Source organism: Artemia franciscana, chromosome 13 (assembly GCF_032884065.1).
Source record: "Artemia franciscana chromosome 13, ASM3288406v1, whole genome shotgun sequence".
Lineage (NCBI taxonomy): Eukaryota > Metazoa > Arthropoda > Branchiopoda > Anostraca > Artemiidae > Artemia > Artemia franciscana.
The window spans coordinates 11,394,087-11,420,892 of record NC_088875.1 but is presented as its reverse complement, the minus strand read 5'-3'; the positions used below and the strand labels follow the sequence as shown (position 1 = coordinate 11,420,892).

The window sequence follows — 26,806 nt, the reverse complement described above, 5'->3', positions numbered from 1 at the left end:
TTCGTCTTCGAAGGTAATTTTTGCACAATTTGAGCTCCCAATTCTCATAGCGTCTCGAACACCCTTGCAAGCTTTAAGAGGCGTAAGATCAAGATCTTGTGCAACGCCTTTCATGATACCAAAAAACTTTTTCTCCACCATTTTGCTTCACAATCACGAAAAACCGAGCGCGCAGATTTGCAAAAGTCAGCAGCGGCCATGCTATCGATCTTCACAATCAATTTATCACCAGAGGCTCGAACAGTATCAATTTACTCGTGACCCAGAGATCAAACCCAGTTGTACCAACAGGCTGCAGGGACGTTTGTTCTCATAGTGGTCAAGAACTGTCGTTAATCCGATTACTTAATTATTTTAAAGAGAAATATGTTTATTAAGCATGTTAAATGACACTGAATGACATTGAACTTCAATTGTAAATATTTCTATAAATCTGGTTTAAATTTTTATTTTTATTTTTTTTTTGTTGGGGGTAAAGTCCCTAATTTAAATAAGTCACCATGATAATGCTAAAATTGAGCAATATTCTAGAAATACTTCTAGGTTTAATGATTGTGTAAGATGTTCATGTATTGGTTAAATGCGGCCATTTTTCGTTGGAAAATACAAATCGATCATGTCCAGTAACCGTGTAACCAGTAACCGTATAACTGTGAAAAAAAGAACAGTTACTAGCTATACGATTTTCTATTGCTTTATTATATATTTTCCTAATTATAAATAAAAGTACCCCTGTTGTTATTATTCCAGGTATTACCATTATTTTTTTAATGCTATTATTAATTTTGTTATTATAAATGTAATAATTTTAATTGTTATCGCTTGCTACTATAATTACTATTGTTGTTGACGATTACCACTATGATCTTTCAAGGTGCACAAATTGAGTGAGATCAAACGGCTACGCTCAATACCACTAACGTCTTACGCCTCATGAATAAACTAGTGTGGCATTTTATTTATGTGTAATAGTAAAGAATAGATAGCACTTAGCTATTGCTTGCGCATATACAGAAGCACACATATACACGAATACGCACGCACAGTCAATTAGACCACACAAACAAAGCATCGGTAGGGCCATCAATGAATTTGAAATATGTTGTTCTATATGTAGTATATGCAGTATTAAAAGTGAATGTTACATATTTAGTGCTTATCCATGTACAGAGAAATATGTATATACACATTCATACTTACTCGCGCATAACCAAATAAACAACAAAAAACTAAGTGCTGTTGAGAGCCATCAGTGAGCCCAAGGGAAATATTTTTAATCTAAATGTGATACTTTACATATGTGTTAGGATATGTTCATTATTCAAAATGTGAATGTCCTTAGTTATTGTTTACGCATATGCAGACGCACATGTACACAGTCACACGCTCACAACCATACACACACTAAAAACTAAATGCTGTCTAGATCCATGAGTGAGCCCAAGGAATACATTTCAAAGTAAAATGTTACACTTTATATATGTGCTATAATATGTCCAATATTCAAAAATTGGTAGTACTTTGTTATTGCTTACGCATATATAGACACACATATACACACTTACACACTCACATGCGCCCAACCACATGCAGAATACAAACTTAGTGCTGTTGAGAGCCATGAGTGAGCCCAAGGGAAACATTTATAAGTGAAATGGGATATTTTATGTGTGTGACATGATATTTTGTTTCAGAGTCTGGAGTTGTCAAGCAATCTTTGGAAGAAGATTTTCCACGATTTTTGAAGTTTGTTGAGAGAATAAGCAAACACGTCCAGGATATTCAAGGTGTTGGTAAATTGGAAGCAGATATCTTCTTGACAAGGGATGATGTCAATGAATCCTTTTTTGAGTATGTGGCTAATTTCTTTTAAATTTTCTCTGTTAATCTTGTGTATAGACAATTTGTAAAAAGGCTATGGATTAATAAAAAGAAACTATAATAATTTATAGGCATGTTTCACCGCTATTTAGCGCCCTCCCATACGAGAAATACATTGAAAGAAAAAAACTGTACATTCTTATTATACTCTAAATATATAAAAATCTACTTTGAGTGAAAAACCTGTGTCGCTTAACAATAGTTTCGACATTCTGGGTGTTTTCCGTTTTGTGGTCTTTTGTAAATTAAGCTCAGCGTCAACCAACGTCAGTGTGAAGAAGTTTTGCCAGTGAAAGCGGCTTTGTAAGCAAAAACATGCTGAAAATACAGGGTTTGTTCAAAAAAGTTCTGATAGTTTTGTTGTAAAAAATCATTAACTCAAAAGGTAATTGATGAGATATTACTTTTCAAAAATACTATCCTTCTGACTCGCTTCACCTCTTCCAATATTTTTCTCGGAAGTGAAAAGAAGCCTGTCGGTGCCGAATCTCGGGTGTATAGCGGCTGCGGAAGCATCCCATTTTCACTAGCCACTCTCGAAAAATGAATGTGGTGTCCCTCGGTGTATTCAAACAACCGGTCTGGTGCAAGATTCAATTATCACAAATGTCTTTTTTGGATTGTCGAACTTTTCTCTTAATCGTTCTAACACTTCAAAGTAGCACTGGTTGTTAACAGTCTGTCCTTGGTGAAGGAATTAGTTGCTGCACTAAACCTTTGTTGGCAAACCGGTCTGGTGCAAGATTCAATTATCACAAATGTCTTTTTTGGATTGTCGAACTTTTCTCTTAATCGTTCTAACACTTCAAAGTAGCACTGGTTGTTAACAGTCTGTCCTTGGTGAAGGAATTAGTTCCTGCACTAAACCTTTGTTGGCAAACCGGTCTGGTGCAAGATTCAATTATCACAAATGTCTTTTTTGGATTGTCGAACTTTTCTCTTAATCGTTCTAACACTTCAAAGTAGCACTGGTTGTTAACAGTCTGTCCTTGGTGAAGGAATTAGTTCCTGCACTAAACCTTTGTTGGCAAAAACTCAATGATCATGACCCTTACTCGCGATTTGCTTTTTTGCTTTCTTTGGTCGAGGAGACCCATTGAAAGGCCACTTGCTACTGTGACGTTTGGACTCAGGATCATAATCGAAAATCCGTGTTTTTTCACCTGTGATAACTCAGTTTAAGAAGTCAGAATCGGTTTTGTAACGTTCAAGCAGGCTCTGATTCGTCACGACAAGATGGACCTTTATTCTGTCTGTAAGTTCGCTAGGGACCATTTTAACGCATACTCTCCTCATGCACAAATCTTTAGTTAAAATTTGATGAACCATTGTTGTCGGTAAATTATCCGTGTTAGCTAACATCCGAACATTCTATCGTCGATCATCATTTGAACGATTTCGCACATTTATCTACCATATCATCAGTTCTGGTTGCTGAATGGCTACCTGAGTGCTAATCGTTATCGACGGACTCCTTCCGCATCTGGAACCTCCTCTGCCACTCGAAAGTTTCATTCTGGGACATCACATCATCCCGGTAGGTTTTCTATAGCATTTTGAGCGTATGTGTTCTATTCTTACAGACTTTGACAAAAAATTAGTTGTGCACCGTTTATCTACATTCTGCGCCATCACTGTTCTGACAATTTTTGACACGATTCAAAAACAAGTTTTCCGCAAAGAGAGCTCCTATCTCGACCACAGCCCCCATGTGATTGAGAAACTCGACTCGCATTCGCTGAAATCTGCCCTATCTGGAACCTCCTCTGCCACTCAAAAGTTTCATTCTGGGACATCACGTCACCCCGATAGGGTTTCTAAAGAATTTTGAGCGTATGTGCAGTATTCTTACAGACTTTGACAAAAAATTAGTCGCGCACCGTTTATCTGCATCCTGCTCCATCACTGTTCCGACTATTTTTGACACGATTCAAAAACAAGTTTCCCGCAAAGAGAGCTCCTATCTCGACCACAGCCCCCAAGTGATTGAGAAACTCGATTCGCATTCGCTGAAATCTGCCACAACTGTTCCCGTCGGGAGTAGCCATGCGTATGCTCGCTGGGATGGTGTAAAATATCATTACCAGAAATTTTGGAACAGACACTGTGGCAGGAAAGAGGTGGGGCCCCAGAATGCTATCCTGACAAACCTTAGTGTTTAATGGACGGACACTTGAGGAAAGTAAACCGTGTTGAGAACAACACGGGGAGCATGACTATTTAGAAATTCGTCAAGTTTCCTCGAAAAACCATTGCGCGAGATTATCGAATTTTTTGCTTTGTCAGAAGAGTGTATCCTTTTCTTGTATCCCTGGGTCGGAACTTCGGTCCACATATGGTTTTGCGTATTTAGCTAGACCAATGTCGAGTGTTTCCTGCAAGATATTTAGCCCAAACATAGTTTCGGGCATTTAGAAAGACCAGTCTATCGTATCCTGCAATATCCATACAGTTTATCCGTAGTAAGATTATTTAGTGTCAGTCACTTTAAGAGCCATGGAATGGTTTTTTTTTTTTTTTTTTTTTTTAAGCTTCACTCTTTTTGTATACCCTTGCTTTTAAGCTAAGTGTGAAGTATTTACCTTTATTTATTGATCTTTTTTAGAATAGAACAATCTGTAAGAAGTTTATTGGCTCCATTCCAGAATGCATACCTGTCTCAGTCACTATCCCGACTTTTTGACCCGGTTAATTCCATGTTTCAAGTAGAAAAAGTGCCCCTTGTTGATGAGATTGACACGCTAATTGCTGTTATTTTAAGGTACGAAACCAATGTGTTTATTTTTCAGTGGTTTCTGGCTTATATGTCGTAAGATACTGTACAGGACATATGTATAGTTTCTTTCTTGGGGGGTGGAGTTGATTCTGAAATGTAAAAATAGACAATGGCCAAGATTGACCTATTTAGTTTTTCTATTATTTATCTTCATAAAGCTGGAGGTTTTTGGCTAAAAAAGATACTAGCGTCTTCTAGAGAAGCTTGTGGATTGGGAGATTGGGCCCCCACATCCTCTCTTGAAATATAGATATCCTTATGATTTCTCTCGTAATTTTGAATATTTTCCATTCGATTCATCTACTTCTGTGAGGATTAATCAAGCGCTTCTTAAATGCCAAAATTTTAAATAGTATATCTCATCAGTATGAGCTAAATAAATTAAGTACATAATAAAGTATTTATGTTGATCGTATGCTTTCTCTTCCTTTTAAAATAATCTTCTTTTTGATTTTTGTTTGATTCTACCGGTTGTACATTTTAATGCGATTTGATTTTTGAATGGCTATATTGTATGGTTTTTGTTTGGCTCCAAAGGACAAAAAAACTAATTCACGGATATAAAATATTTATAGTACAGAAAAATTGGTAAAAAATAAATATCCTTGAATTACTGTCTTCAGAAATGTTCTCTTCATCAGTTTTAGTGCAGAGTTTCTTGAATAGTTTTAGATTTGTCAAAAACTAAAATGTGTCATATTGGTATTTTTTTTTTATCTTAATTATTTTTAGTTCCTCTTTCAAAATTCCTATGATAGTAAAATCCTGATATTAAGAAAGTAACTAAAACAAAGCAACTAAAATAAAGCGATCAAATAATTTTTTTATGGTAGTAGAATTGTGATGTTAAGACAGTAACTAAATTACTAAAGTGAAGGAACTAACTAGAAGAAACTAAAATTATTATCCTATGATAGTGAATAGTGATATTAAGAAAGTAACTAGAAGAAACTAAAATAATCATCCTATGATCGTAAAATCCTGATGTTGTGTAAGTAGCTAAAATAGTATCTAAAATAAAGGTCTGGTATACAGGGTTTATCCTGAAAGTAGTAGGACTGATTTTATTCCGCCGCGACTGTATTTCAGAGCGCCTGCGCGCCGACTGGATTCCATAGAGGGCGTTCATAGCTAACGAACTAGCGGCTGGCCAGTTGTCTCCAAGCACCTGGAGAGTCAGGCCAGGCATTTTTGCGTGGTGTGTCTCTGTGAGTGGTGCAAGCCGAAAATGCAGCGATCTTTAGAGTAGAGGTACGCGATTAGATTATGTGTGAATCTCAGTAAACCTGCTACAGAGAGGTTTGATATGATTAAGCAGGCTTACCCAGATGTTGCTTTAGCAAGAAGTGGTGTGTTTTGGTGACACCAGGCCGGAAAGAGGGCGCTGATGAATACCGTGCTGGAAGACCTTTGATTTCGATAAAAACTAACAATGTGACTCGTGTGCGCAAAGTTTTGAATTCAGACTGTCGACTAAGTATTCGTGTATTTGCCCAAATGTTAAATTTACCAAAATCTGTCGTTCATGACATTGTGACGGTGCATTTGAAATCGCGTAAAGTGTGCGTGAAGATGGTCCCAAAGTGCTCACTGACGACCAGAAATTACGGCGAGTGGAAGTGTGCCAGAAAGTTTGAACATGTGTGAAAATGACCCTCACTTTTTGAATAATGTAATCACAGGTGAGGAGTTCTGGATCTTGAGTATGACCCGAACAAAGAGGCAGTCTTCCGAGTGGCATACGTCGGTGTCTCCACACCCGAAAAAGGCAAGAATGAGCAAATCCAAAGTGAAAACGATGCTCATTATCTTTTTTGACATCAAAGGCGTTGTCCACCATGAATTTATTCCTCCTGGACAACCGTCAACGCCAAATTTTATGTTGAAGTGCTCAAGAGACTCAAACGAAGGGTCAATCGGGTCGTACAAGACATCACAGCCTACTGGAAGTTGTATTACGACAACGTCCTGGCTCACACCGCCTTTCTTGTGAACAGCTACCTGACCAAGGCCTGCATCCCAACGCTTCTGCAGCTGACCTAGAGGTCAGGATAATGCCTTCAATGCTTGGAAATCGCGCTGGTGGTGCTGCATTGACGCAGAAGGAGCCTATTTTGAAAGTTATTAAAGAATTGTAACAATTGACTCAATAAGTGTTATTAAATCGACTCAGTCCTGTTACTTTCTGGACAAAACCCTATAGATATAAGCCAACGATCTAAAATTACTCTCTTCAGAGGAATCCTTTTTTTTTTCACCATTAGTGCCTATTTTTCATTTACACTGATTCAATTTATGATGAAAAAATTAGGATTTATCCAAAAACTGAAGCGTGTCATACGGGTATTTTTTTTTTTTTATCTTTTTTATTTTTAGTTTATCTGTCAATTTTTCTTTCACAAAAGGTCCTGGTCTAGATAGAGCCTATTTTTAGTGTCTCCAGACAATTCTTTTCATTTTAAAGTGGTTTCTATTGTTTCTAATATTGAGCGCCTTGCGTAATGGGGAAGAAAGAAATATTTTAGAAAGGATTTTCTTATGTAATTATCTAGTATTTTACATAAATAGCCTTGATTCTCCAACGTTTAATATATAACGTCAGAACTGTTGTAACGTTGTAATATCTCTATAATTCTTCCAGCCATAGAGTTCAGCTTAAAGAGGCTTCTGTTGATTCATTAATTTGTTTTAAATGGACGAAACTGAAAAACGGAAAGACAGAAAGGAAAAACAAAACGGAAAAAGAAGAACAAAAAGAGAAATCGTAAAAGTAACGAAAGAGACCTGAATAAAAAGGAACCAAAACAATCACACAATAATTTAAACTCTTTTAGTTCAAAAAAATGCGGCAAAAACTGCGAAAATGATATAACCTACTCTAAAGAGGAGATCGCATTTCGGTCGATGGGATATGGACTTGGGAGTCCCTGCTTTTATACATGAAAAATATGTTGTGGAATCAATCAAAGTGGATCATTCTAACTTGGAAAAAAGGGAAACAATTATAATATAATTTTTAATTTACAGCTTCGAAAGGTATTAAATACTATTCTAAGATTTTGGGTTGTGTATCATCATTTAAATATGTTAGAAAAAAGCAAAAGTTGCCAAATTTTAGCAAAAATTCATCGAGAACATCAACTATCAAGTAAAGATTAAAACCTCTGGAGTGCAATCTCCTAATATTCCTTTGTGGAAGAAATGACCTTAGTAAAGTGTTTTTTGCATTTCCAAACTCCGTAAATATTTTTTAGTAATAGGACATCTAGGCAGGGTTGCCACTACCGGTTATTTATCACCAAATTTGGTGATTTTTTGGTGATTGTTAATTTTATTATGTTTGAGGCGCAACTTCTAAACACTGTAAGGCGAATTTGATGACAATTCTATAAAAGTAGAAAGTACTGTCAGTGGATGGTAATTTGTTACCTATCGGACTAGCCAATAAGGTGATTTATCAAGCTAAAGAAAAAGCATTTATTTTTGCCTGGGGTGACAACCATGCATCCAGTTATATTTAGAATTGTTTTTCTACTAGTTGTCAGGTAAATCTCTCGTTTCCATTTCCTTCAAAGCTTCACTTCCTCGGAGGCTTAAAAGTCATCAAAATCTGTCATTTTTTGGTCGGATTAATTCTTTTTTTGGTGAATCCATTTAGACATAAATTAGAAACCCTAATTTACAATTTATAATCAGTTCTTGGGTCGACCTGCGATCTTAATAACTTAATTACTTATGTAGTATTGCCATGTTCCTAAAAACTCGTTTGGTTTTTGCCGAGTTGGTTATAAATTTTGTTTAAACATAATTTTAGTGCTGTTTGAAAGAAAAACGATAATTCTTTTGCAGTGAGATGAAAGTTTCTGAGAAAAACGGGAGTTTTCATTTGCTGGTTTCGAAGAATATTATTAAATGTTTGAAACTCTTCAATGTAAAGTGTGAAACGCTTATAGTCTCTGACAGTAATGCATCACAAGTTACAGGTATTTGTCCTCTTTTTTAATTACTTTTTATTTTCACTATTTCTTTTTATGTCTGGTGGAAACCTTTCTTTTTCGTTCTTTCTTATATAATTACTTTCTTTGATCATCTTTTATGTGTCACTTTATAGGTCACGTTTATTGGGGTAATGTCTGTAACCAAAGATCATCACTTAGTTCAATTTAAATGTTGGGGATATATCAGAAGGGGAGGTTTACCAAATCTAGCATGTCATCCTCATCTATTCTTCCCTATATGTGTCTTTTTCTCTACTACTACTGAAATGCAATTTAATATCTATTAAATCAATGCAGCATTGAATATTTTTTATTGTTTTTGTTTGCTTTCATTTGGCTAATGATAGAAAACAGTTCAGGTTTCCATAAACGGTGATGCCTTTAAGGGAAGGTAGACAATGTTAGAATTGTCTTATCTTTTGAGAGTAAGTGGTTTGGAGGGTGTTTTAGCAGTAAATTTCCTTTAGGACACGTTAGGTGGCCGAAGAAAGAAATAAAATATATTGAACAGGGCAACGTCGAACGTAGAATTTATTTGCAAAGGCTTTTTCTTCTTTAACTTCTAATGAAATCTAATTTATCAGACAAGTTTACCATTGTTTTGTTTTTTTTTTCTTTTCTTTTCAGCTTCCATTAGACTGATGGCAAAAAAAGAAAATATAGACGATGAAGCCTTTTAGAGAAAGTAGATAATGTTATGATTCTTTTATTTTTCATCTAGATAGATTTTATGCGCCTGTTCGATGGTTATAGCAGCTGGTGGCCGTTAGGATAAGTAGCTGAAAAGAACTTAAAATGGGCAGGACAACGTCTAACGTATAAGTTAGTTGAAGAAAGTTTTTTTTCTTCAACTTTTATTTAAATCTTATTTAATGATTGTTATACCAAAATACTAATGTGTTCTTTTTAGCTTTCTTTTGACTGATTTCCCCTTCCCCCAAAAAAAAACATAGGTGGTTAAGCGTTTCAGAGAAAGCAGATAATGTTAGAATTTTCGTTTTTTTCAGCAATGGGTGGGTGATAGGTGGTTTTAGCAGTTGGTCGTTGAAAGAAACTGAAATATACTGGGCAGGACAACGTCTAATGCATAATGTATAATCTATTTGAAGAAAGTTTTATTTTTCTCCAAATTTAAATTGGTTTTTTGTTCAGCTCTCATTTGACTGATTACCTAAAAAAAAAATAATAATAAAATTGTTGCCTTTAAGAGACAATAGACGATGTTAGATTTTTCTTGTATTCCAGCAATGGGTGGTTGATTGTTGGTTTTAGCAGTAGATAGTCGTTAGGATTGGTGGTTGGGTAGAACAGCGTCTAACGTAGAACGTGCTTACAAAAAAGTCCTTTTTTATCATTATATTGTCACATAGTTTAATATCTACTAAATTAATGAGGCATTGAATAGTTTTTATCGTTTCTTTTCAGCTTTCATTTAACCGATGGCTCAAAAAAAAGAATTAATGCAATGATGCTTCTGAAAGAATGTAGGCAAAGTCAGGATTTTCCTATTTTTAGCGGAAGCTGGTTAAACGGTGCTTTCAGCAACAATTTAATACATCATTAACTTTTAATATTTACTTATTAAGAAATGTAGCTTAATACTTAAAAAACTACTAAATTAACACTTTAAAATATAATTTAATTTACTAAAGCAATATGACATTGAATTAAATTTAATGTTTCTTGTCAGCTTTCATAGTAAACAAATAGAATTAATGAGATGATGCCTTTGAGAGGAAGTAGACAACGTCCAAATTTTCTTCCTTTTTTACAGTAGCTGGTTTAATTGTGCTTTCAGTAAAATGCGGCTGTATAATAGCTAAAGATGCTTCAATAAACCTGTAGGGTATGCCTAATATAGAATTTATAGACGAAAAGGATTTTTTAAACGTAACTTCCATCTTTTTTAAATAGTCAGTTGTGACAAATTGTGATCATTATGATAGTTTTTCCAGTAAGTTCTATACAGTTTTCTAGATCACACTAAGGGGAAATGCAAATTGAGATTTATGTTATGAATACGTTAAGCTTTAATAACGTATATCAATGAACTGTAACTTTTGTCAATTAGTATTTATTCAAAGATCTACGATAACCACTTATTATAGGTTTTCTTTCAGTAATTCATTTGAGGGTCTTGTATCAACCATAGAATCTTAACTAAAAAGAAATTGTATTAAATCAATGAGTATGACGTACGTCTTGGCCCTATTGTGACTGTCCATGTCGTTGTCGACGCACTCCTTCTCTATCTGGAACTTCCTGTGCCACTCAAAAGTTCGGTTCTGGGATATTCCATCCTTCCCATAGGATTGCTGAAGCGTCTTAAGCGTATACGCACCATTTCTACCGAGTTTGATAAAAATATGATTGCGGAATGTTTCAGTACATTCTTTGCCATCATTATTCTGACTGTTTTTTGACGTGTTTCAAAACACCCTATACGTCAACAGAGCTCCTACCTCAACCACAGACAACTGAGCAGCTTGACTCGCTTTCGCCTAAACCTCCCACCACTATTTCCGCCAGGAGAAGTTTTGCGCAGGCGCGATAGGACGGTAAAAAAAATCATGACCTGAACCTTTGGGAAAGACCCTTTACCAGCAAAGGCGTGGGCTCGAGGATGCTATATATTGGTGAACCGTAGTATTTAATGGGTGGATGGTCAAGAGAAGTAAAGCTGTTGACAACAACATGGTAAGTCTGATTGCTTAGTAATTCCTAAGGAAAACCGAGGAGACAACCAAGGCTTTACAACAACCACCTGTTACAGGTTTTATCCAGTAATCCACTTGGGGGTCTTTTATCAACCATTTAATTTCAATTCAAATGAATTGGTATGACGTACGTCTTGGCCCTTTTAAGATTCTCCGTATTCAGTCAACATTTTGAATAGCCTAGTATTTTCTGTATATCCAAATTTTTCGCCTACAGATATTTTACTGAATTCCACGCAGGAACTTTTGGAAGACGGAAAATTGTTTTATTTCCTTTATAATGAATATTTGTTTTAAATTTTGCTGTACAAGGCACGTAAAAAAGTGGTGTGTGTGTGGGGGGGGGGGTAACTACCACCCTAAGTGTCGAGGTTTTCTATATTTTCTTATGATTTTCCTGTTATTTTATTTTTCCGTATTTCCCAATTATATTCATTGTTTTTGTTTATGAATATTGACAATTTTGTTTTACTTTGACGTTTAACGGTTCTTTGTTTTCCTAACATACTACGGATTGTGACAATTTAACCATTTAAAATTTAACCATCGTAACATTTTAACCATTCAACTACAGTTGAAATATAGTTGTTTAACATATTTAAGAAAGAAGTAGATTAGCCATCTGTTATTATCCAATAGGATTCATCAGAGGTATGGCCTACATACCTTATAGAACTATACTGTTGACATTGTAGGAAATATTGGACAAATAAGAATTCATGCTGAGTTTTCCTCATCCCAAGGCTGTCTTTCTTTGTGTCTGTTTTTCATAAATGGAGCAATGGTGGCTCTTTTTTTTTGAAAAATTTAGAAGTTTTGTATTTTGTCTAGAACCCTTTTTTTTTCAGCCATCCCAAATGCAGTCCAGAAATCAAATGGTTTGGTGTTCGCTTTACTGATTTATTTTCGTGAATCTGTGAAGAAACACATTGAGAGTCATCTATCTGAAGAATGCAGAGAAGACTTCAATTCAATTTTGGAGACAAGCTCAAACTTGATGAGAGCAACCGTTCAACCGCTGCTTGATTCAATTTCAGATTCAGTGGAAGCAATCCTTTTGACGATGCATCAGGAAGACTTTTCCGCGTGAGTACTTTTCAATCACTATTTGAAAAACAACCTCGCTCCTTATACAGCCTGAGAACCAGCCCCACTTTTTACACAGCCTGAGAACCAACCTCACTCTTTATACAGGACACTTTCGTCAGAAATCTGAAGGCACTAACTGAGCTGAAGGACAAACCTCACTCTTTATGCAGCCTGAGAACCGACCTCATTCCTTATACAGGGGGTTTTCGTAAAAAAGTCAGTAACTGTGTAATGCTCGTGGGTATAATTTGTATGGTTAGGAGTGGTTGTATGGGGTAAGGGATATCTGAAGGTGGGAAGTTATGTGGTGGAACTTCGTGCGGGTGAGGAGGTGTGAGTAGTATCCCCTTCATGGTTTTAGAATGGCCCATAACCGCTACTCCTTTCTTCCTTTAATATATGAAGATGACGAGGAAGTTTTTGGCGATTCCTTCAAGACGCAGGTGTTACTAATTTTCTTCAAGATGCAGGTGTCTGTTACGTAATAGCAGATGTTAAATATATTTCGGGTTGCGCAATCTTCCGTGACTTTTCGGATCTTGCAATTTGTTTAAGTATTGAAAAAGATTTCATCGAGAACATTGAGAACATCAGAGAACATCAAGGATATTATTTTTATTCTTTAGTAATGAATGCTTTTATTCTATTGGATATTGAAGGCACTAACAATGGCGAAATACAACCTAGAATGTTAAAAGTAGCTGTAGAAATTACAAGGGGTTCCCCCCCCCACACCTCGAATTTTCCCGTAATGCATCTGATACAAATTTTGAGATGGCCAGTTTTTGTCGTAGAAACTTCTAAAAGGGCTTACTTGATTAGAAATTGAAGTCGCTAGTGCCCCTTTTAATAATCGAAAGCGGTTAGAGGGTAACTAACCCCCCTCTTAAGCCTACCATTTCTCCAAACGCATTCAATCAAAAATTTGAGAGAGCAGTTTTGTTCAGCGTACTTAAAAGGTCCGTAAATTATGTCTTTGAGGATGATGATCCCCACTGCCCTCAGTGCAAGGGTAGTAAGTTATGCCCTGGGGGCTTATAAAGTTGTATAGAAAGGGTTGTCGCAGAAAATTTGGAATGGGCTTGTTGGATTGAAAATCAGATGTTTTAGTTTCCTTTTTAAGAATCAGAGTGATCAGAGGATGAATACCCCCCCCCACACACACACACACGTATATCTTTTATTTTCCCGAAATGTATCTGATAGAAATTCTGAGATGACTATTTGTTGTCGTAGAAACTTCGAATAGAGCTCAGTTGATTGAAAATTGAAAGGGTTAATACTCTTTTTGATAGTCGAAAGCGATTGAAGGGCATATAGCCCCCTCCCAAGCCCACCATTTCCTTAAAAAAATCAAATCAAAATTTTTAGATAGTCATTTTTTTCAACGTAGTTCAAAGGGCCAGAAACTATGTATTTGAGCATGACAACCCTACAGCCCTCAGGATAAGGGTTGTAAGTTATACCCTGAGGGCATATAAGGTACATACAGAAAAGATGATCGTATCAACTTCGGAGTTGGTCATTCGATTGGTAGTCCAAAAGTCTAGTTCTCTATTTAAGATTCAGAGTGATCGGGGGATGGATACCCCCCCCTCAAACCTCATATTTTCTGAAAATACATCTGATAGATATCTTCAGATGGCCGTTTGTTGTCTTAGGAAGTTCAGAAATAGCTCCCTCGATTGGAAATTAAAAGGGCTAGTGCCCTTTTTAATAGTCGAAAGATCAAAGAGTACGAAGAGGAAATTACTGATTTATTCATTTAACTGAAATTTGATATTTAATAAAAATGTGACTTTCTAATTTATTTTTTTAATATATAATTACGAATGGTCGATATGTTTTAAATCCTTTTATTGCATTTCTATGTGTATTCTCAAGTTTGAAATGCTGTTTGAATCTTTGTTCTTCCTTTTTTGGGTCTTCTGTTAATTCTTTCATCTTTTTATATGTTGACATTTGAAGTTCTTTTTTGAGTTTCCCGCCTAATTAATATATTCCTGTGAAATACTAACAACAAATTTATGCTAGATATCAATTCTGATTTTGCCGCTAATAAAATAATTATCGATAATTATTGGGATCGTAGAAATTCTATGCTTATGTCGATATTTTTCAATGTTTTTCCAAATTGATGACTTGTTTTCAGTACAAAATTCAGTAATTCGAAAAATAAAAATAAAATTTGCAAATTTAATCATTTTAGAAATAACTACGAATGGTCCACTAGTTTAAAGTTTTGTATTCCGTTTCTATGTTCTGTTCCGTTGTATTCCGTTCCATTGTATTCCGTTCCGCTGTATTCCGTTCCGTTGTATTCCGTTCCGTTGTATTCCGTTCCGTTGTATTCCGTTCCGTTGTATTCCGTTCCGTTGTATTCCGGTCCGTTGTATTCCGTTCCGTCTTCCGAAGTTTGAAGCTCTTCTTCTTTGTGTACATTTGAAATTGTACATTGAATTTGTATATTGAAATCTTTTAAAATTCCCACCTAATTGATATATTTCCGCGAGTTGACAGAAAATTCATAGTAGCAACTGGGACTGCAGGAATAGGCTATAGATTTTGTGTTAAAATACGATGCTGTTGTAATCGTATGTCGATGTTTTTCAAAATTGTTGACTCGTTTTCAGTACGGAATTCCAAAATTCGAAAGGTAAAAAAATGAAACTTGTAAATTTACTCATTTTAGAAGTAACTACGAATGACCCATGAGTTCTACAATTAATTTCGTATTCCATCTTATACTTGTTCTGACTTTTGAAGATTTTTTTTAAAATTCCCGCCTAATTGATACGTTTCCGCGAGTTGACAGACAACTGTTAGTAGTAGTTACCGTAAAATCAAGCCTTAGGTTTTATGTCAAAATACAATGCTACTCTTAGCGCATGTTGATATTTTCAGGCCTGTTAGACAGAACACGCGCTCAACACCTCAATGCTCCCTGTATTTACGTGAACTACAGGGATTTATTCTTCGTGTCTCCAAGGACTATCTTGGCCTTTATGGAAATAAAGAGAATCTTCAACCTATGTAAGTATAGAACTATCAGCAATTTTTTACGGCTATTATGCATCTTCTGTTGAAAATGAAGATTATACAAGGAATTGCTTTAATGAAAGGATTGTTTCATATATGAAATAAATAAAACAATATTATATATATATATATATATATATATATATATATATATATATATATATATATATATATATATATATATATATATATATATATATATATATATATATATATATATATATATATATATATATACTAGCTGTTGGGGTGGCGCTTCGCGCCACCCCAACACCTAGTTGGTGGGGGCGCTTCGCGCCCCCCCCAAGCCCCCCCGCGCGCGTAAGTCGTTACGCGCCATAATAGTTACGCGCCATTGTAGTTGTGTCCCTATGTCCCACCTGTGAATATAGATAGATATATATATATGGTTTTAACTACGTAAAACTTGCGAATATACAACATTCTTTGCTGTCCCATTGTCTTTGCATATAAATAGATTGTCAGGTTTACCGACTCTTGAATATGCAACATATAATGGTCCATGGGAAAACAATCTGTATTCAGATCTATACCTCATGATTCTAATGATTGCCCTTGAGCTTTGTTGATGGTGATTGCTAATCGACCATTCCCTGTCCCGGTGTCCCGGTCGTCATTTACATCCCCCTGTTTCCCCCGGTGTCCCCGTTGTAGTTGTGTCCCTGTGTCCCGGTCGTCATTTATATTCCCTGTGTCCCGGGTCCCGGTCGTCATTTGTATCCCGGTGTCCCGGTCTGTATATACATTCGTTTTTTAGTTTTGTTTTTCTCCTTTATTTTTTTCCTTTTTTTTTCTTTTTTAGCTTATTTAGATTTTTAGATTTTTTAGTTTTTTTATTAGTTTTTAGTTTTTTTTTCTTTTTAGTTTTTTTGTCCCGGTCGTCATTTATATCCCCCTGTTTCCCCCGGTGTCCCCGTTGTAGTTGTGTCCCTGTGTCCCGGTCGTCATTTATATTCCCTGTGTCCCGGTCGTCATTTGTATCCCGGTGTACCGGAGTTGTGTCCCTGTGTCCCGGTCGTCATTTATATTCCCTGTGTCCCGGGTCCCGGTCGTCATTTGTATCCCGGTGTCCCGGTCTGTATATACATTCGTTTTTTAGTTTTGTTTTTCTCCTTTATTTTTTTCCTTTTTTTTTCTTTTTTAGCTTATTTAGATTTTTAGATTTTTTAGTTTTTTTATTAGTTTTTAGTTTTTTTTTCTTTTTAGTTTTTTTGTCCCGGTCGTCATTTATATCCCCCTGTTTCCCCCGGGTCGTCATTTATACTCCCTGTGTCCCGGTGCTTTGTTGATTGCTAATCGAACATTCCTTTTGTCCTGGTCGCTTTCTCTTTGAGTGTCGTCATTTATTTTTTTCTTTTTTAGTTCTTTTAGTTTTTACCTTTTTTAGTTTTTTTTTAGTTTTTAGTTTTTTTAGTTTTTTACCTTTTTTTAGTTTTTTTAGTTTTTTTTAGTTTTTTAGCTTTTTTATTTTTTTTATTAGTTTTTAGTTTTTTTGTAGTTTTTGCCTTTTTTTTAGTTTTTTTAGTTTTTTAGCTTTTTTATTAGTTTTTAGTTTTTTTTGTAGTTTTTGCCTTTTTTTAGTTTTTTTAGTTTTTTAGCTTTTTTATTTTTTTTATTAGTTTTTAGTTTTTTTTGTAGTTTTTGCCTTTTTTTTCTCTTTGAGTGTCGTCATTTATTAGTTTTTTCCTTTTTTTTTTAGTTTTTTATTGGTTTTTACCTTTATTTTAGCTTATTTTTCAGTTTTTTCCTTTTTTTTAGTTTTTTTTATTTTTTAGTTTTTTTAGTTTTTTACCTTTTTTTAGTTTTTTTAGTTTTTTAGCTTTTTTACTTTTTTTATTAGTTTTTAGTTTTTTTTGTAGTTTTTGCCTTTTTTTAGTTTTTTCAGTTTTTTTTTTAGTTTTTTATTGGTTTTTACCTTTATAGTTTTTTTAGTTTTTTAGCTTTTTTATTTTTTTTATTAGTTTTTAGTTTTTTTTGTAGTTTTTGCCTTTTTTTAGTTTTTTCAGTTTTGACGTCACCTGATCCAGTTTTTTCAGGTGACGTCACCTGACACATCCATCCATCCATCCACAGACAACTTATTTTTATATATATAGATATTTTTTTATTAGTTTTTAGTTTTTTTTGTAGTTTTTGCCTTTTTTTTCTCTTTGAGTGTCGTCATTTATTAGTTTTTTCCTTTTTTTTTTTAGTTTTTTATTGGTTTTTACCTTTATTTTAGCTTATTTTTCAGTTTTTTCCTTTTTTTTAGTTTTTTTTAGTTTTTATTTTTTTTAGTTTTTTACCTTTTTTTAGTTTTTTTAGTTTTTTAGCTTTTTTACTTTTTTTATTAGTTTTTAGTTTTTTTTGTAGTTTTTGCCTTTTTTTAGTTTTTTCAGTTTTTTTTTTAGTTTTTTATTGGTTTTTACCTTTATAGTTTTTTTAGTTTTTTAGCTTTTTTATTTTTTTTATTAGTTTTTAGTTTTTTTTGTAGTTTTTGCCTTTTTTTAGTTTTTTCAGTTTTGACGTCACCTGATCCAGTTTTTTCAGGTGACGTCACCTGACACATCCATCCATCCATCCATCCACAGACAACTTATTTTTATATATATAGATATATGGCACCCCTTTCAACTCATACAAATTAGAAATCAAGAGGAAAAAGAAGGATGTTTTGTCGTAAATTTGTTTCTGGTGAGAATCTCCTAAAAAATATATTTCCCAGTTTAAGGGTAAAATTGAGGCTATAAAGCTTTGGAGGAGAATTCAATCATCTCTTAAACAAAAATTGTATTTACCTTCATGGGTTTCGTATTTCAGAGCATATTAAATCGAAGGTTCAAGCCCTTAAATATCTAATTGTAGTATTTTCTTAGAATATTTATTATATTGAATAAAATATTGTTTTAAATTATTAAAAATTATTTTGTAAAATATAAATGTTGATTTTATATATGTACCAATTTATGGCTATTTAATCTTGAAGTTCGAAGTTGTCATCAGTTGCCACTGAAGACGAAAAGGTGCAATGTGCACTCCTATTAGTGATGCTATCACTTTCACACATAAGGATAATTAACATTGAAATTATTTTATAAAATATAAAGACCAATTTGTGGGTATTTACACTTGAAGTTCGAAGTTGTCCTCAGTTGCCCCTGAAAATGAAAAGGTGTAATGTGTACCCCTGTTAGTGCTGCTATCACTCTCACGCCATAAGGATAATTTTGATTTTTCACCATGAGAAACCACTCAAAGTAAATGTCATTGGTCAACTTCAAAATTCACTACCACTGCCGCCACAACCGAAACAGGAAGAAGATTTATCAAAGTTTTGTCATTGTGTTAATGCCTCAATCATTGATATTTTTTCACGCCGACGTTTAGTTCTCAAGATGATAACCTGTATTGATCTAAAAGTCCAAGGGCTATACAAAACGAAAAATTCAGCTCTAAGTATATCTTCTTGTTCAATTAAGAAGAAAACATATTACAAAAATCTGTTTCTATGCTGTATTGCTAGTCTGAGAAATTGTCCTAACCTTTCAAAACTTGCAGAACACTCATCCCTCTCTATGGTCGTCAGCCATCTCTCATCAAACCTATACTCTTTATAAACTTTCATTCGCAACTCGCTCAATCTTTCACATTCACCCATCAGATGATCCATAGTCTAATCCATATTATCACGAACCTTTCAAAAGAAATTTGAAAGGTGGTCCTTTCAAAAGAAACGACCACCCTGCCCTTACCTACTCTATAAATATATTATATTTTATAATATATATTATATTAAATATTATATTTATATTATATTAGATTGTATATTAATAAATTATGTATTAAGATATATTAATAAATTATACTAATAAATTATATTATATTATATTAATATCATATATGATATTAATATTATAATAGATATAAATATATTATATTATATATAAAATCTTGTACTAAGTGATAAGCTATTCGCCCTGTATTCAATTTAATGCACTTTAACTACCTGTTTCCTAAATTCACCTTAAAAAATACTCCATGTGTTTTAATATTTAGTTATAACAGTTCATAATGATGGTCTTTGTTGATAAAGAATATCTTGTAATTATAGAAGATCATTTAATAAGTAATTTAAAATCATTCATATTCCAGGGTGATCAAGACTGCAAATCGTTGTTTTGATTTATTTTTGAGACATACAAGTTTAGTGCGGCCACTTGGAGAAGGGGGAAAATTACGTATGGCAGCAGATTTTGCACAGGTACGTATATATGTATTTTTTTTCTTTTTCCCTCAGTCTTGTGTTGATTATTTTTTGTGCCCAAGTAATGTCTGTTTTGCTCATGATATTATGCATTGAGATGAACACATACACATTGAGATGCACATACGCAGACGTGCCCATTCACATTTTAAATGCATGCAGTAGTGTCGTTTGGGGAGGGGCAAGGAGGACAGCTCCCCCCAATAATTTGGAGAAATAATTATTATATAGCCCATGCCCCTTGACTATCCGGATATGGACCCCTCTTAACCCCTCCCAACAAAAATACGCCCAACAATACGCCCCTGAACATATGCACACTTCCAAGCTTGCTTATTTATCATATTTTCTGATCAAGTAATTTTTGTTTGGCTCGCATACGTATCCATAAGCACAAACAAACGTGTTTGTAAAATACACCAACACACACACACATCCATTGACACTCACACATTAACCTGCACACAAAAAGAAACGCATATTTTTCATACACACACATTCAAGCTTATATGCGCATTCACAAAGTTCGTTCAGTATAAAAACTAACTTAATCATTATGAGACCTAAATTTTTAGCTGCCTTAGTGGATAAAAACAAAAAAAGGACATACCTAAACTTAACTTAAGGACTTAACTAACCCATACTTAGCTTGTGACATTAATTTTTTTTTCGATTTTGCAAGAGTTAGGCTAGTCTCAGATTTCTATTCAATAAAAATAAATTTTATACTTACATTTATTCATATATTTTCTTTACAATTAATTTAAAAGGTATTTTTCTAACTAAATAACATCTATTGAAACAAACAAATTGGCGTAAGTTCTTGACGTGCATTGTATATTTGCGTTAAACAGTCTAGCTAGGAGTTCAAATTATTGGGAAGTCTTGCCAGATTTAGTGATATTCCCAGATATTGGGAAGTTTTGCCAGATTACCGCCAGATTTAGTGAATTCTTGCCAGCTGGCCTACTAAACTCTGATTTGAGCATTGAATTTGTAAAAATCGACCCGACCCGACCGGTAATTTTAAGAACTCAGTGACTACATTAGGCTCCATTAGCCTAAATATGGGTATTGGTATCAATTATGGGTATATCTGGCTGAACGAAAATATACGAGTTTTTCAGCGTAAACTTTAAATTTTTCTCTACAACAAACTAAGGAAAAGCCATAAAGCTATCAGATAAACTATATGAAGTGAAATTCCCCTTCAAAGGGGAATTTGAAGGTGAGATTTTTTTAATTGGCCTGACTGAAATATGTAGAAATTTATCCTATGGACCACTTGATGCCTTCAAAAATTGACAATTATTATCAGTATCACCCCTTTTACTTAACTAAGTATTTTCAAGTCCCCCCCCCTTCCGTCCAGTGGACTAGTTGAGGAAACACTAATTCTAGTTAGTAATATGATTTTACGTTCAATGAGACCTTACGCGAAACCATTTTTTTTTAATCTCTGACAGTGTGGTAGATTTGGCCCACAGCGCCTTTCTATCTGGCTTATGAACTTTCTAATTTGCCCACAATAAAATTGGATACTGTGACATCTGAATGCAGAGAACAAAGAATGTGATTTTTATTTTTTCATTCCCATGATCGTTTCATTTTTTAGCTTTTTTTTCTTTGCTTTATATGAAAAACCGGCCTGTTTTACCATCCCTTGATATAGTTTGTATCTGGCTTGGAAAGATGTGATTTCAATTGATCCAGGATTACAGTTTCTATACCGTTTTGTTTCTCTCAAGAAGTATATGCTTCGTTGACTTCGTCCTTGTCAAAGGATTTTTTTTCCCGCTAAAAATTTGACAGATTAATTGTACGTGACTTTCTTTTTTTGTGTTCTCTTAAATGGAACTTCCAGCGTGTTTTGGTTGTTTGTCTCTTTTTTTCGTTCCTTTTGTTTGTAGTCCACATACATTCCAGCGTCCACCAGTTTTCTTTTAAGTTAAGGATTTGTCTTAATTTAGAATTCATCCAAATAAAATAAGATGCGTATTCGTCAAACTATAAAAAAAATATCTAGCAAATTATGTCAAAACCATAATTTTTTTTTTTAATTGGGGGCAATTTGAGGGAGGGGAAGGGGGTCTGAAGTCTTGCTCTTAACCTGTTTTTTGTTCTTAAAAACCATTTTGAGTTCTAGTTTCAATGTTTCGCATGTCTCCTGTATTTAATACGTGAAACGCAATTTCTTTTTTCAGTAAACAATCATTCGTTTCCATTGATTTTCTCTATAGGTATGAACTCATACTCAATACTCATACTTAATTTTCAGGGCTGAAAAAGTGTTACCTCGTTTTTAAGCTAGTTTTGTATAATTCTATCTGATAGCCTTGTTTTTAAATTAGATGGAATTGGCATTAGCACCCCTCGGTTTGAGACTTAGCGAATCAGGACAATCATACAAAGCTGTGAAAGCTTTTAAATCAATGCTATTCAATACTTTAGAGGACCTCGTTCAGTCTCCTTTAATTGGTGAAGTAGTGCCGTACAGCGTTGTCTTGCATTTCATTTTCGCTCAGTCACCACCTGTCTTGAAATCGCCTCATCAGGTCAGTCAATCGTTTATCAATCTATCTTTTACTGTGCCTCTTTTTGTCTTAATTTCTCTCTTTTTTTATATTAAAAGCCATTCTTTCCACAGCTCAATTTACCAAAGCCGCGATTGTGGAACTTCCTATACTGCGGATAGATATTTTCTTAAATATCAACATTTTTTTTTAATACCGATATTCTTTAAAGTGTCTTAGCTCTTGAGATATTGTAATTCCACCAGTAATAATGAGTATACAATTTCCTTCTTTCAGATCTTTGTTTCTTCTTTTTGTTCTTTCAATTCTTTATTTATTCCTTCTATTCTTTATTTGTATTTCTTCAATTCTTTCAATAATAAAATTTTCAATCCTTCTTTTAATGCAGTATCTTAGCTGTTTACAAGCAATATCGAAGAGTCTTTAAACATTTACAAATTCTAGTGTGAAATGTGTGGTTGACTCAGAAATTTTTAGCGATAGCCAATTTTTCTTAAGAGCACCCCCTTCTCTACCACAAAAAAGTACTAATGACTGTGGTTTCTTTTTCTTCTTTTTTTCCATCTCTGTTTTAAAAACAATCCCCTCTTCCATAAATAACTACGTTTTTTCGTTTTTCCTTTTTCTTTTTTTATCCAATTAGAAAAATCAATACACTTGCTGTTGTGTAAATCGTATATACATGCAAAGTAAGAAAACAAAGAAGAAAATTTTAATAATTGGCAAGCAATTGGTAAGTCACAAGCAATGACACACTTTCTTCGTCGCTTCTTTTTATTGAGATAATAGACTTAGAATGTCAATGGTCTATTCAAACCTGCAGATCTGAAAATGCTGGTTAAGTTAAGAAAGTTATTGTTCAATGAACTGTTTTATTGGATTAACATAATACAACTTATACATGTCAACACGTACAAGGCCAACAGAGAATTAAAGCTCGGTCATCTCCTTTGGCACAAGAAATAAGCCAACGACAATAACAAAAAATTCACACTTCCAAGAAGAAGAAGAAGAATAGCAACAAAAAGCAGTGTTATCTGGAACTAATATATATTGGACTAGTATGCTACTGCAAGCTGAAAGAACCATGTTCTTTAAATTATTTTAAATGTGAGCAACGAATAGAATTCACTTTCTCGTTTGTATTTATTCAAAATGAGAGAAAGCTGGTATTCTATGCTTAATCGCATTCTCTCATTCTTCACAAATGGGAAAATAAACGTGTTCCTAGCTCTTGATATATGATAATGTTGATTTTCAATCAGAAGCTTCAGTCCATTCAAAAAATTTACCTTTACATTGAATTTTTAAAACCGCCCATAGTTTTTAAAAATCGCACTGCTAAATTAAAATGAAAATTTTGTTTCAACTCAATAATATAAAAAAAAAGAAATTTTAGCCTCAGATAAGCGTTCAGTCTTGCTATTGAGTCTATTAGTCTTAACAAACTCTGAAGATCAACTTGTTCCTAGCTGTTGATAAATGGCAAGATTGATTTTCAGTCAAAAGTTTCAGTTCTTTTCAGGAAGTGATTTTTGTGTTCGACTTTTGAGTCGGTCTATAACATGGACGCCGATTGGGGCAGAGGACTGAAAGGCAATTGCCCCCCTTCTTGTATTCTGAAGAATTATTTTCTTGTATCCTTAGTAAAATAAAAATGGAATAAAAATCCCCCTCACATCTCCTATGTTTATATGAATGTATACCCCTGGTGTATAGGATGTCAAAGCATCTTCAAAAACCTACATACTGTGTGTAAAGTATTTTGCAAACTTAGATAGAGTCAATCGTGAACACTCTACTTAAGGAGGAGAATGTGCTTTGACCAGCTATATTTAGCTGAGGATCAAAATTATGTGAATGTCTTATTCTTTTATGGTCCTTAGAACAATTGTATACCCTATGGTACTGCTAATTACCAGCTAAAATTTAAAAAGAATATAAAACAAATAAAAAATAATTTATTCGAGTCATTTAAGCTGATATTTGACTATGCAGATGCTGATTGCGAATAAGCCCCGTCTTTTGAAAAATTCAAAGTCTAAAGTTTTGTGTTATTAAACAACATCCAGCTATAGCTTGCACGCAACATGTGTCATTATATGAACATATAATTGTCAACAATTACAAATTACGTGAACAAATGTCAACTTATGTCATTCGATTCATTAGAAATTACTGTCATCACTTTAGCTTCCAACATAATAATCTTAGTTTTCAAAAAAAAAAATCTATTTTTTAAAATTTTAAAAAACATCCTTGGCTAATCTACTTTTTATATTTTCGCAGCATCCACCATTTTTACTTTACTACCGAGGTAAGCGAAACTATCCACTTGATCGATCTTCTTGTTACCCAACATAACCTCATCGCCTTCATTTATTCCAAGTCTGAGTGACATAGTCTGCTCAGCGTTTATTTTCAAACATGTTCTTGCATCCTGAACTCTCAAAATTTCCAAAAATTTATTCACTTTGCTTGCATTTTTGTGTTTCTAAGACACTTAAATCATCCAAAAATCTAAGTTTAACAGGGTTTAACCTTCCCTTTTGATTCCATACTCTTCCATAGCCTTTTGCGTGTTAGTACAAACAAAAATGAAACAAGACTAAAAAATTGGAAATCCTACTTCTTGGTAAACGCATTTAGATTTAAAGAAACGATATGTTTTACGAAGAAACGATTTTACATTAAGGGTATTTGCTGTTATTTTTGTTCTAAGGCAGCGGATAATAGAAAATTGTGTTTTTGTATTTCTATAAATGCAAAACGGAAAACGACGTCTGTCTTTTGTGTTATAAGAATTTTACGGACCAAATTTGTTATAACTTGCCATTTTCAGCTGAAGGTAGTGATATTTAGTTACAATCAATGACATTAATAATAATTGAATTTTGGGACGTACTAACTACTTATGTGATTTCCCAAAGAATAAATATTCAAAAACTAATTATATTGCCTTTCTTTACAGACCGCCAATTGGTCGATTACGAAATATTCTCAATGGCTTGACGAGCATCAAAATGAAAAAGATCGTCTTCTTCTTGTTCGAGGTGCTTTAGATGCCTATGCGCACGGTGCTAAAGCTAAAAATGTCAAGTTACTTGGTGAATTCGAAATTATGCTACAGCTTGTAGAAAAGGGTCTTAACACCCTCTGAGCTTTAAATTGCATTATTGCTGGTGAATTGATCGTTTTGCTATTATTACTTTTTAACACTGGTACAATAAAATATTCATAAAATGGTTGATTTATTTCCTATCCCTTCACAAAACCTCATTTAGGACTTTTCATATTGTGTTTACAGTTCTCGATCGCTTCGTATGTCTGTTTAACGCTAGGGATATTATTTGGTTATATATGATGCTAATGCTCTTTTGGAGAGGTTTACAGAAAATGATTGTGAGTACCTCCATAGGTAAGCCATTTCATATTAATATGCGGCTTGGGAAAAAGCAATATCTCGGTTTTTCACATCGTTTGCTTCAGACAGTTATTCTACACAGTTCCTTATAAATTCTTTTTTCTCGTATTGAAAGCACGTATTAATTCATAGAAAGAAAAACTCGGGTGGGTTTGGTCTATAGCTTTCGTGTCCCGAGTCTTTAGAAAATAAAACTCAGGCGCTATTAGAATTGCAATCATAATTTTAGTAATGATCTGTTTGTATATTGACAAGAGGGCTCCATATTTTTCTGGGAAGGTGGATTGTGCAGCTTTTAGCTGGATTCGTAATAAAGCCTAGCAGAAGACGCAAGTTGAGCTGAAAACGTCGATATGTATATCTCTTTTTTAAACTTTTGGCATAAAATACTTCGAATTACAAGAGTCGGATTTGTATGCCAGTGTTCTTTCTTTTTATGGATCGCATTCAACGTGTTATCTTAGACACCTGAATTACCTCCTTTAGAGCTTTTTTTTTAGAGGTGAGACCTGAAAAATCTGTTTATTTTTTGTAGGTTTTTATAGTCTCCATTATTTTGCGATCTTAAAAATAGAGTCTTGCTTGGCAACTTTGTACTACTGCCATTACTTGTACTTTTTTTTTAAACATAAGTGATAAAGAAGAAAAATTCATCTTGTCCTAGGAAAATTTTGCGTGCTTTCTCATGAGGGATAGTAGGATTCTCTATTTTATACACATATACATATTCAGGCTCCACTGTACTCGTTTTTCCTTTTTGCGTTTTACTCAAGCCACGTCTAAATAGGTACAGCGGCTTGTCTTAGCTGGCGAATAGCCTGACTTAGATGACTTTTTGCTCCTGCTGGGGACCCAGAGTAAAGAGAGTTGTGATTTTTTCGCATTCGGTTTGAACAATCTTGTGCGAAAGAAATCTAGAGTAGAGTGAGAAATTACTCTTTGCCTCCTGCCCAAATGTTCTTGTGCGAATGGGACCCAGCGTAGAAAGAGAAATGACTCTTTGCCTCCAGTTCCAATGGTCCTGCGCGAATGGGATCCAGCATAGAGAGAGATGTGACTCGTCGCTCTAGTCCTAACGGCAAGC

General features: G+C 34.2%; 1 protein-coding gene across 1 annotated transcript in view; it reads left to right on the top strand.

Annotated features, from left to right (window-relative positions):
* LOC136034523 (conserved oligomeric Golgi complex subunit 5-like) overlaps nucleotides 1-25,543 on the top strand; it is a 134,546-nt gene extending 109,003 nt beyond the window's left edge. The window contains exons 9-16 of the mRNA XM_065715749.1: nucleotides 1,695-1,851; nucleotides 4,487-4,642; nucleotides 8,507-8,640; nucleotides 12,221-12,458; nucleotides 15,366-15,494; nucleotides 19,653-19,761; nucleotides 22,116-22,319; nucleotides 25,270-25,543. Coding sequence (XP_065571821.1) covers nucleotides 1,695-1,851; nucleotides 4,487-4,642; nucleotides 8,507-8,640; nucleotides 12,221-12,458; nucleotides 15,366-15,494; nucleotides 19,653-19,761; nucleotides 22,116-22,319; nucleotides 25,270-25,458 — 1,316 coding nt within the window. The 3' untranslated portion in view covers nucleotides 25,459-25,543. The remainder of the gene's footprint in view (nucleotides 1-1,694; nucleotides 1,852-4,486; nucleotides 4,643-8,506; nucleotides 8,641-12,220; nucleotides 12,459-15,365; nucleotides 15,495-19,652; nucleotides 19,762-22,115; nucleotides 22,320-25,269) is intronic.
* The last annotated feature ends 1,263 nt before the right edge of the window (nucleotides 25,544-26,806 follow it).